At 40.1% G+C, this 13,392-nt stretch overlaps 1 protein-coding gene across 2 annotated transcripts in view; it reads left to right on the plus strand.

Moving 5' to 3' along the window:
* SPRING1 (SREBF pathway regulator in golgi 1) overlaps positions 1-13,392 on the plus strand; it is a 105,495-nt gene that overhangs the window by 77,747 nt on the left and 14,356 nt on the right. For both annotated transcript variants that reach the window (XM_069214514.1, XM_069214513.1), the window contains exon 5: positions 11,786-11,899. In XM_069214514.1, the coding sequence (XP_069070615.1) occupies positions 11,786-11,899 (114 nt within the window). The remainder of the gene's footprint in view (positions 1-11,785; positions 11,900-13,392) is intronic.

The following is a 13,392-nucleotide window of genomic DNA, read 5'->3' on the forward strand; positions in this document are numbered from 1 at the left end:
AAAAAAAGCTTTTTAGCCCAGAAGTGGACACGGCTATTGAAAAAATGAAAAAAGATTCGGACACAGCTGAAGCCATGGGTGCTTTGTATACTACACAATACAGGGGATCCTTTCATAAACCCCAATACCGAGGTGGATTTAGAACCCAAACACCTGAGGCATCCACCTCATAAACCAAGTCGGCCTACCAACCTCAATATCAAAGAGGTGGTTTTAAAAGCACTTAGAGGCCAGTACCCCAGAGGCAGGGGAAAATATCAGTCAGCAAAACAAGCCTCACAACAGACAAAGCAGTGACTTGATCCATCCCTTCCCAATTCATACCTCACCTGTGGGGGGGAAGAATGCAAAGGTTCCGCAACAATTGGCTACCCATTACCACAGACAGCCGGGTATTATCAATTATCCGCAATGGCTATTGCATAGAATTGGCACAAACTCCACCAAATATTCCACCAAAACCACACAACCTCTCCACACAACATATCGCCCTGTTGCAAGAGGAAGTACAATCTCTATTGCTCAAACAAGCAATAGAGCCAGTGCCACAAAATCAACTAGGAACAGGAGTTTACTCACTGTATTTCCTCATTCCCAAAAAGGATGGATCCTTAAGGCCAATATTAGATCTCAGAACCCTCAATCTTTACATCCTGTCAGAACATTTTCACATGGTAACACTCCACGATGTTGTCCCACTGCTTCAACAGCACGATTTCATGGCAACGTTAGACCTCAAAGATGCGTATTTTCACATACCCATCCATCCAGCGCACAGGAAATCTCAGGTTTGTGATTCAAGGAAAGCATTATCAGTTCAAAGTGTTACCCTTCGGAATAACAACTGCTCCCAGAGTATTCACAAAATGCCTGGCGGTAGTAGCAGCCTACCTAAGAAGGCAACACATTCATGTCTTCCCATATCTGGACGATTGGCTAATAAAATCCAACAGTCATACACAGTGTCAAAACCCTACGCATTATGTAATACAAATCCTACACAACTTAGGGTTCTCCATAAACTACCAAAAATCACACCTACAACCTGCGCAAATTCAGCAGTATTCAACACTAAATACGCAAACGGCGCTTGCAAGCCCAGGTCCACAACGGCTGGGAGGGCACGCCTCAACAATCACAATATTCAAGGACAATGGGACGCCAAACACAAACAGTTACACATAAATCACTTAGAGTTGCTAGCTGTATTCCTAGCACTCAAAGCTTTTTAGCCTCTTCTCACTCACAAGAATATCCTTATCAAAACAGACAACATGCCAACAATGTATTACCTAAACAAACAAGGAGGGACCCATTCATCCCAACTCTCCCTCCTAGCCCAAAAAATTTGGCAATGGGCAATCCACAACAAAATACACCTGGTAGCACAATACATTCCAGGGATTCACAACCAATTAGCAGATGTTCTCAGCAGAGATCAGCAACAAACACATGAGTGGAAGATTCACCCTCAAGTGCTTCAACTATACTTTCAGCATTGGGGAACACCAAACATAGATCTATTCGCCACCAGCGAAAACGCAAAATGCCAAAACTTCCCATTCAGGTACCCACATCCCCTATCCAAGGGCAATGCTGTATGGATGAATTGGTCAGGGATATTTGCTTACGCTTTTCCCCCTCTCCCGCTCATTCCATTTCTAGTCAACAAACTGCATCAAAACAAGCTCAAACTGATACTCATAGCGCCAACGTGGGCACGTCAACCCTGGTACACAAAACTATTAGACCAGTCAGTAGTACCACATATCAAACTCCCAAACAGACAAGATCTGTTAACACGAAACAAACAACAAATCAGGCATCCAAATCCCAGCATACTCAATCTAGCGATTTGACTCCTGAAGTCATAGAATTTGGGTATCTACAACTACCAACTGAATGTATGGAAGTAATTAAACAAGCAAGAAAACCCACTACCAGGCATTGCTATGCCAACAAATGGAAAACATTTGTGCATTACTGTCATTCTAAACAAATTACTCATTCAGCATCAATACAAGACATTGTATGTTATTTGCTTCATTTGCAAAAAGCAAACTTAGCTTTTTCATCCAGAAAAATACATCTTACTGCAATCTCTGCGTACTTGCAAAATATACAACACAGCTCTTTATTTAGAGTTCCTGTTATCAAAGCCTTCATGGAAGGGTTAAAACACATCATCCCACTTAGAACGCCTCCAGTGCCTTAGTGGAATCTAAACATAGTGCTAACACGACTTACGGGCCCAACATTTGAACCTATGCACTCATGTCAGATTCAATACCTAACATGGAAAGTTGCCTTCCTGGTCACAATTACTTCATTGCAAAGAGTTAGTGAAATCCAAGGTTTCACAATTCAAGAACCGTTCATACAAGTACACAAAGTCGTACTTCGAACTAACCCTAAATTTCTCCCAAAGGTTGTATCACAGTTTCATATCAATCAAACAGTGGAACTACCAGTCGTCTTCCCACAGCCAGATTCTGTGGCAGAAAGAGCCCTGCATACATTAGATATTAAAAGAGCCTTAATGTATTACATAGATAGAACAAAATCCTTTAGAAAAACGAAACAGTTATTTGTGGCGTTCCAAAAACCACATACTTGTAGCCCCATTTCCAAACAAGGTTTAGCAAATGGATAGTAAAATGCATCCAAACATGTTACCTTAAAGCTACATGGCAGCTCTGAGTTACACCTAAAGCACATTCCACAAGGAAAAAAGGGGCTACAATGGCTTCCTTAGGAAATATACCAATGGCTGAAATTAGTAAAGCAGCTACTTGGTCAACACCACATACATTTACCAAGCATTATTGTGTAGATGTGTTAGCAACGCAGCAAGCCACAGTAGGCCAAGCTGTACTAAGAATATTATTTCAAACAACTTCAACTCCTACAGGCTAACCACTGTTTTTATGGGAGGAAAAACCGCTTTATAGTCTATGCATAGCATGTGTATCTGCAGCTACACATGCCATTGAACGGAAAATGTCACTTACCCAGTGTACATCTGTTCCTGGCATGTTCCGCTGCAGATTCACATTCACCCTCCCACCTCCCCGGGAGCCTGTAGCCGTTTAAGTTCAACATTCACTTGTGTGTGTGTGTGTGTGTGTGTGTGTGTGTCTGTGTATGTGTATATATATATATATATATATATATATATATATATATATATTCCATTTGCATGGACATCTCTTTTCTTTATACTCTCACTCCTACCTTACCTTCTGCGGGAAAACAATCTAACTTAGAGTCGATGCCCATGCGCAATGGAGCCGAAGAGGAGGAGTCACTCAATCCCGTGACTCGAAAACACTTCTTCGAAGAAAAACAACTTGTAACACTCTGAGCCCAGCACTAGATGGCAGACTATGCATAGCATGTGAATCTGCAGTGGAACATGCCACGAACAGATGTACACTGGGTAAGTGTAATTTTCCATATATATATATATATATATATATATATACATTTTTATGTTTATCATGAAATAGAATATTTCTTTCCATGACGAATTCATTGAGGTACTATGACAACTTCTAAATTATTTACTTCCCATGCCGAATTCATTGAAGTACCTTGGTAACTTCCCCTCTCTCTGACTTTTCCGAATAGGTACCATACTGTTCCCATGATACCCAGACTCACAATCATCAACACCATCAGAACACGCCTCATCTGATTGCAAGATAGAATCATCTCCCCATAATTGCCTATTAACTTAATCTTGACCACTGCATTCCTTCCCCTCAGAAATACCACACCCTTAAACAAACTCACATGCCACAAATTACGTATTCTCCCATCTTCAAGCTTAACAGCACCATCCAAACTTTCACAATCTTCACAGGATGAGACTATTGAGCATCCCCCTTACATATTAAGCCAGGATTCCTCACACTTACATACTGTCCAACCATCAACTGGGGCATGGACCTTCCATTATTAACTCTCTTCAACACTTTAACCTGTTACCCTTGTACACTTTCCCTTACAGAATTAAAGTCCTCTTCAACCAAGCTCCTTTGTTTTTTGTTTTTCAACCACCAAGGAATTAATTTAGAAGATAGTTTCCGACCCCTCAATAGCTCAAAAGGTGTCATGCCTGTAACAGAATGGGGTTTAATCCTGTAAGATAACAACATACTTTGGATGGCCTCCTTCCAGGATAAGTTGGATGCTAATGCTAAGTGTATTGCTTCCTTGACTACTCTGTTAAACCTTTCAACTTGACCATTCCCTTTGGGGTGATACAATGATACCTCACATGATTCACACCACAACCCTTCAAGAAAGATTGCATTTTGTCAGAAGTAAGTTGCACCCCATTGTCCGAAACCATAGTTTCTGGAATGCCTTCCCTTGCAAACACATCCTTCAAAAATGCAATAATTGTATCAGTAGTTACATTGCCAACCATACGAACCTCCAGCCATTTGGAAAAGTAATCAATCGGGACAATAGCATATGCTTCCTTAGCAGGCAGAGTAACAAACGGTCCCATGAAATCTATTGCTATCTTCCGCCACTGCCTATGAGGCAATTCAACCATTTGTAATGGCACCACTAAAGGTTTAACAGTTTTATCACTCAACATAGACATACTACATTCTATTACCCAGTGATCCACCATACCATCGAGACCTGGCCACCAAAAAATGTCCTTAATTTTTCTTCTGGTACTTGCCATACCCCCATGACTTTTATGCCCCAACCTAACAATAGTCCTACGCACACCATAGGGAGGCACAATTTTATCACCCCCTCAAAATAATCTTATTAGACAGTGACAATTAATCCTTAACCTTCCAATATGTACTACATTCACCTTGCGTTCTGATGGCACCCATTCAAGATGAATTCCCTCACTTTCAACAAAATCTCATCCTTCTTCATTTCTTCCATCCAAACGCATTCAGATATCTCTAAATCCATTTTCCCATTTTGCAGGAACATCACATCATGATGGGTGAATGCAACATCACACTCACCATCATCACCCACCTCAACACTTCCAGTGGTAATGAAAACAACCCATCTGCTACACAATTACTCTTCCCCTGTAAGGTGCAAAACATCAAAATGATACATTTGTAATTTCGAAGCAAGTCTTGCTAATCTTAGAGTAAGGTTTTTTCCACCTCCCGAACTCAAGATGTTAACCAGAGGCTTATGATCTGTACAGATTTTGAGTTTGCGCCCCCATATGTACGTTCTAAATCGTTGTACTGCCCAAGTAGCCGCCAACAACTTTTTCAATCACAGAATAGGTCCACTCTGCATGAGATAAAGTACAAGATGCATATGCAACTACCCATGAATTTCCTTTCTTCGTTGGGATAATACCGTCCCGATACCATACCCACAAGCATCCACTGATATGATGCATTCAGCAGTTTCATCAAATGATCTTAAACAAGATGCGTTTACAATTTCTTCCTTTATAGTTGCAAATTCCTTAGTATGTACTTGTTCCAAGCAAAATGTCACATTGTTTCCTCAGTAACACTCCAAGGTTCTCCACCTTGGATGCAAAGTTTTCCCCAAACCGAGAATAAAATTCAGCCATCCCCAAAAAAGGATAACAATTGCTCCTTGCATTTTGATTCCGGAGCTTCACGAATAGCCTTCACATGACCAATCTTCGGTTGAATACCTTCTTTTGAGTTAATGTGACCTAAATATTCCACCTGTCTTTCTCCAAATTTACACTTTTTATCTTCAACAGTTAATCTGTGGTCCCTCAGTGCTTGCAACACTGCCTTTAAAGTGCTGTCATTCGCAGTTGTATCCTTTCCATATATTAATATATCAACTTGAAACACCTTTGCACCATTTATGTTTGAAAGTATTTTGAATAATTTCCTTTTAAAAAGTGCAAATGCACTAGCCAATCCAAAAGGCATCCTTTTATACTGGAACATCCCTTCTGGTGTAATAAATGCTGTACAATGCTTAGAATCTGGATTCAAATGTATCTGATGATAGGCGTTTGCCGAATCAATGGCTGAAAATATTGTAGCATCACCAATGGATAACATTAATTCTTGTAAATTTGGCAATGGAAAAGCATCTACCCAGATAGCATCATTGTGTGCTCGCAAGTCTACACACAGCCTGAAATCCTCACTTGACTTTACAGAAATGACACTCGGAGAAACCCAATGAGAGTGCTCAATGGGTTCAATAATATCTTGCAACATCTCCTTCAATTTCCCTCTATAATTAAATGGAACATTCCTCAATTTTTGTCTTGCAGGAATGGCATTCTCTTTGAACACAGTAGTATGTTGAAAATTCTTCGTACTACCCAATTGACTACTAAATACTGTTGGAATTTTTTTTTTTTTTTAGTTAGAGTACAAATCATGCTGCAATTTACCTACATTCACACCATGCACCGGCGGACTGGCACTGGGGTCTACTTTAAACCCTAATTCACCTCCCACAGAACCCTACTAAATTCTCCCTCATTTATATCACCCTGCTACTATGCTCTCCTTAACACTTCCACAGACTCTTCCCTCCTCCATCCCCCTTTACTCATCCCAAGCCTTTGAATTGAGTAAATGAAGGATATACTCCCAATTAACACTTCTGAATTTCTTTCCTCCTCCACCCCTCCATTACTCCAGTCAATCTAACTAACAAACTCTCATATCCGCAACTCAAATTAACTCATAATAATACTAAAACTGTACTCATTATTTCCCGATACTAATCCATCACTAATTCTTGTTGGGTTCCAGAGTAGCGTGCTACTCACCGAAAAGCGCTTCAACGCCTCATCAGGGGTAGTAAGCGCTATATAAATACTATTATAATACAATACAATATGTGGCCAACCCAAAATCGTTACCCAACTTTCAGCTATAAGAACCTCTCAAGTACATTTCTTCACAGCAAACACAATTTCTGCTTGCATTTTACCCACAATCCCAATTTTATGACCCGAATAACTACAAGGACTAGTTTTAGTGTTTCGCCATCCTCTGCCAGGCCACAACTGACTAAATAGCATTTTTCCCATTATGGTGTACCATGCACATGAATCCACCATAACTTCCACCTGAACGCCATCAATACTTAAGCAACACTTAGGAAACTGAAGACTCCTCCCCTTAACATTGCTTCCTTGAATACTTAACACCATATTCCGCATACCTTTATTAAATTCATCATCATCTACATCCTCCACAACACAACTCACCTTCCTCCTAAAACCTTTACACACTCGTGAAAAATGTCCCTTCTTCTTACATGTACTACAAATTTTGCCAATGGCCGGACACCCACTAAAATTTGCAATATGCATACTAGCACCACACCTAAAACACAGTTTAGCATTGTTAGTCGTGCCAATTTTATTACCCCCACCAGGAGAATGAACTACAACTTTTTTTTCTCCTTACAATCCCTGTCACCATTCACAGCACATATAGTACAACCGTCCTTATTTTCTTTCCTCATAACTTGTATGCAACTCTGTTGCCCCCATACTTCTCGCCACTTCTATAGCTGTCTTTAAGGCTATTTCTCCTGACGACCATAGTTTCTCCTGTATTTATTTTTTTATTTGGTCTTCATTAATAATTGATCTCTTGAAACCTGGTCATACGTCATGTGATCAAAAGCACAAGTAACCGTGAGGCCTCTTAACACCGCCATATACTGGTCAATAGATTAATCATCTTTCTGTTTCCTGGAATAAAACTTATACCTTTCCATAACCACATTTATCTTCCTGCCATACCTCTCCTGTAATTGTTTTAAGGCACATTTGTACACATCTTCTCCATTAGCATTATCTATAGGAGGCAGATTTTTTTATTCCCTCAATCCAATAGCCTCCAAACGATGTTTAAGCAATGACAAATGTCTTTCTGGCGAAATTCACCCTCTTCCAATACATCTACATACGCCTTAAATAGATCCAACCAAAATTCCCATTGCACAGGAGGATCCCCTGGTTCATTTAAGAAAAAGGGTGGGGGTTGAATACCAGACATTTTGCACACTTATGCATCAAACACATTTTGAGGTAATTAACAACTGGAAGAAAAATAAGATATATATAGGAAGAGGGGAAAAAAAACACTACAATAACAAAAACAAGGATAAAATACACGTTGCAAAAGATAACATTTTCCCCACATTCCAGTAGTTATCAGCACATGGTGTGCTAATCATCGTAAAGAAGATTATAAGTGTTTTCATAAATATGCATAAATATGCAATCCAATGTAGTCAGTTCTCAAAACGGTGCTCCAGTCACCATCAAAGGAAAATTATAAATGTTGAACCCACTCGACAAGCATAAAGGTGTGCCTATCACCGTGTAAATAGTTATGAAGCACACAAAACTTCCCAACTAGTTAAAATGGCCTCCGCACACAGCGTAAAGTGCTTTTCCAGAGGAATTTGGGCACACTCCTACCCATAATCCCACACGCCTTAAGTATAGTACACAGCTGTCAATGCGTATCAAGAAAACTTCAGTTAATCATTGAAACGCCTTATGGAGATCACAGAACAAACAAAACGAACCACTTACGATGTCCACTCCAATTGAGTTCAAGGTAACTCCTCCAGCACTTGCCAAATACAAACTGGATGGCCTCCAGCACTTGCCAACTACGAAATTGATGACCGCCGACCATGAATTACACTGACACTGCTCCTGTCCGCCTCGTCGCCATTTTAAAAATGAAGATACCGTAGAGATAAGTATACGCCTTTATTTTTCAAAATAACGCCGTTCATGACAGAAGAAAATGCCGGCACACAACGTACAGGCAAACCGTTCCCAGCAACCTCCCAACTGCTGAGCCCCCCAACATTTCAGTACCACAGAATTCCACCATCCCATTATGACATCCATCTAATCACCACAGCTTCCTTGCTACGAAGGAATTGAAATTGTTGTTTTTTTCTGATGCATTTAATGAATAAGGGAATTGAACAGTCGAGCATTGTTGTGTTTTCTTCTATTTATTGTTAGAGCTTTTTAGTCTTTTCTTACGAGACTTTACAGGTCTCTATCATGAGATCATCAGTGATATCCACACATGCTGAAATGTCCAACTATATGCTGGATCCCACAGCCCTTTAACAGGTAATCTCTTTTCTCCAAAATACATTTGTTACAAACGATTATATAGGCAGTAATTAGAGTATATAATTTATCTTTCTTTTCTTTTTATTTAAACAAAGTCTGAAACAACACAGGGGAGCTAAATCTGAATACCAAAAAATGCTGAAAATCAAGTTCTGCCAGGGGGCAGTGGTGCCAAACCTCTCTGACTTATATTTTTTCGATCTCTAGCTCCACTCAAGCTTCTGTTGCTATCTGTACTTCTCAGCAGGATTACCGGACAAAAGTCAATACTGTGCTGTCAGCGCCAGCTCCGATCATTGTCAATCAAAGCATCCCAGAGCACTAAGCTTTGCCCTTTTCACTTTTTTTCCCAGATGCAAAGCCCTGTTTTTTATCTACTTTATTTTACAGTAAATTCTGACTGGAAATTAGCATTTTTGTTACTCTGCACCTCACTGAAATACATCCAGTTTTTTTTCAACACGTTAGAAGGAGAAGGATCATGATGACCAAGTAAGGAAAATGACCTTTTAATCCTAGAATGGGTCTGACTCTTAGTAGTTTAACCTGTACTCCTAGTTCTTGCTTCCCCTTTGTCAAAACACACATTGTTTTATGGGGGGGGGGGGGTGTATATATATATATATATATATATATATATATATATATATATATATATATATATTCACTGAAAAAAACCCAAAGATAACAGGGATGTTATAGTTAGGTTCAGACAACCTCAGCAGTAAGCATTGGTGAATGTTTGACATTAAAAACTGATGATGCCGATGCAGCCCTGCCATTGAAGGAGGATTCAGTGGCATTTGGGGTCCGGTTGTTATAACTTACAATTGTTTAAAGAATTGTGCATGAATGGCAAATAAAATTACGTTATGGACGAAAAAACGAACTGGCATTAATTTAAATGACTTGTGAGTCTGTGGAGCAGTGTGAATGACATTGTGAAATGCACGATGTGCTATAAACAATGAACATTAAGAAATAGTAAATTTCATTTACTACTGAATATAAGAGCAAAAGAATCGTGCTGAAACGTTAAAATTAAGCCGCAATCAGGTTCAGGTGTGAATAAGTGATTAACTACCATTTCCAGAATCCAGTATAAAAGCCTGTGATGTGAAAATGGTGGGCAAACAGCAGACGCAGACAAAACCAATTGAAAAAGACAGTATGTTGAAACGCATCGTGGGGTCTGATAGAATTCGATTTCCATGAAATAAATGAAGTTGGATGATGAAGTTTACAGGAGTGCAGTGCTTCTTTGTTATATTCAAAGGGTCGTAGTCTTAATCCTTCCCCTGCACCAGCAGAGAGAGTGCTTCACTGCTCAAGACCAATTGAATTGTATATTCTCTCTCGCTATATATATTATAGCGAGAGAGAGAGATGTGTGTTTATATATAGATATTTTTATATATAGATGTACGTGTGTCTGTATATAATAGGTATCATGTTCGATGACAGATCAGTGAGGACAGAGCTATCAGAGGAAGAAGCGCTCTCACGGGGTCACAAAAGTCTTTCGAGGTATTTCTTTTTAATGGAGCTTTTTTATTTGTGCCTGCTGACACAGGCCATTTGCAATAAATTGCACTCTAGGGAGAGGAATCACTTGGAAGGGCTATTTGTCCTAGCTATGTGTTATGCTTGTGAAACTTTTTTGTCTAGTTTGTTTCCAACTGCTTTCATTTTGTGGTGTTCTTGACATTTAGCCAATGGTAGACTTATCCCAAGGAAACACAAATTTAATGCAGTCTTCTTTTAGGGAAGTTGTTTCCCACTTTATAACAAAATGCTGTTCCTCATAAAGGAGGCAGTAGAGCTGGTACAAAACATAGGGTCTCATTACGAGTTCGGCAGACAGTTCAGACTATCCTCCGAGCCTCCGACGGGTAGCTTGCCGCCATAGTGGCTATCTCCCTGCGGGCCCATTAAATGTTCCCACTGGCCTATCGGAAAACAGCCTACATGCTGTAGGATGCAGGGTGCACCAGCACCCTCGCAATGTTCACTGACTGCAACGGCTGGTGGAGAACGAGGTCTTAATCCCCAGGGCAGTGCTGCCCCGGCGGATTAGGACCACTGCAACCCCCAGACTGCCGGGATCTCTGATTCTGGTGATGCTGGTGGTCCCACTGCAGCACGACTGCCATGGTCAAAATATAGCACTCAGACTGCCACACTGGCGGTGGTCCGACCGCCATCCGCGAGTCTGGCGATCTAGTGACTGCCAGACTTGTAATAATAGAGTTCAGTAATAAATCTGATATCTTCCTGCATAATAGTTTTCTGGGGCTGTTTAGACTTGCTGATGGGTCCAGTCTGCTGGATGTTTGAGGTTGTGTAAATTTAGCTTATAATATTCACATAAATTCAGTATCCTACTTCTCTTGTAATTCTGTAATCTCCTGCTCCATTGATAAATATTTTTAAATGGAACCCTGGGTTAGAAAACGCAATGTACCTGTTGAGAGACAGAAACTGAGGGAAGGCAGCACCCCGTTGATTGCCTCAACGTGATTACTAGCAGTTAGTCATGTTCTGATGGAGTCTGTGCATGTACCCATGAATTGCACTCCTCTTCTCCCCAGTTAAGTATAAACAAAGTTAATGGATTGCATGACATGATAATAGTTGTATCCTTTTCCACAGCAACTTCTTCTGGAACGTTTTCTGAACAGAGTCGCTGTGGCATTCAAGAACCTCTTTCTAGCAGTAGAGGACCACTTTGAGCTCTGCCTGGCCAAGTGCAGGACCTCCTCACAGGTATGGAACTTTATATATCCCGATTTAATGATCTGTTCATTGTTATGAAGGGGCCTTCAGAAAGTACTTTGCTGATCTAATTAGGGCCCTAGTCAAAGCCAGTGGGCAAGATGAGGGCACTAAACCATAATTTTGGCAGACGGTTGTTTGTATAACCAGTAACGTCCCATTTACCATGTTTGATTGACACTAAGAAATGTGCTTGGCATTAAAATGGCTCACACTTGAACTGTGTATACAGTGTAATTAGAGAGAGGCATTGCTAAAAATTAGAAATTATCTACCTTGGGAATATGCCCAGTCTGTTAGCAGTAGATAGACTTCCGACCATGGGACCATCATGTAGAACATGATTTTTGCAGTCCAATTGGTAGATATAGTGTTTAATAGAAGAGATCCAAGTTTAATTGTGTGTCTAACTGTTGAGAATAAATAATGCTCCTCAATCTTAATGCGGTGAATAAGGGTTTTTATTATGAAATCGTATTGACGCCGTCAGTGCTCCCTCTCCAGCCACTTCTCAACTGCCAACTGACTGTAGAGAGAACACCCCCGCATCTTGGAACACAGAACACGAGCTTGACATTCCACATTGAAGATAAATGCACATTACGTCATACTACCTTACAAATGTATTCATAGATTTCATATTTTGAAACTGTCATGCTAAACGTGTTCATGGCTGAAGTGGAGACTAATGAAAGGTCTAAAATATACCTGCCTTAGAGCTAAGGAACTGTGGGTAAAATGCATGTTGATTCATTTTGTGAGATAAAAGTACTGACGACAATATGTTTATTTGTAAATTAGTTGCAGGAGAGATCAAGGCAGCGAAACTGATGCTTCCTTACTTTTTTTTTCTAGCTTTGGGCTTATACTAATTGGAGAGTTCTAATTTCTAAGATGGCTATATATAAGATGTTTTCAAACACATGCTTTTGAGTGCTTAGTAGAGGTTGGAAGACCAGAAATCAAAATCAAATACATGTCTTGAGGAGGAAATAGTTTTGCCCTGATCCTTATGCTGGAAGTAGTCAAGGGTGTTGATGGCTGGGAGCTGAATGTCCTTATGAAAGTAACTGGGCTAGAAGGCCTTTTTAAAAACAGCCATCACTGTTATATGAGTGATCCTTCCTGAGCCGTTCCACTGGTCCAATACTATGGCCTGTCCATAATGCCTTAATCACCTAGGGTGTAACCATGTTGTTAAGTAATGTCACAATATATGTCTTTCTCCTGGAATAAATGAGATGTTTATTATAACCCCAAAACTGTTCTTCTGCCTGTAGTACTTTCAAAACAGGGTACTAGAAGCCTGAAATATGAAAAACCAGCCATTACATTTATTAATTTCTTTTTTCCACCTCCTATGAAACAATCCATGAGCACTGTAGCTGTTTTCAAAGACTCAAAACTCTTGCTGATTGAGACTAATACTCTGAATATTCCATAGTCAGCAGAGCATACACAAGATGATTTTGGAGCATAATCAC

Source organism: Pleurodeles waltl, chromosome 11 (assembly GCF_031143425.1).
Source record: "Pleurodeles waltl isolate 20211129_DDA chromosome 11, aPleWal1.hap1.20221129, whole genome shotgun sequence".
Taxonomy (NCBI): Eukaryota; Metazoa; Chordata; class Amphibia; order Caudata; family Salamandridae; genus Pleurodeles; species Pleurodeles waltl.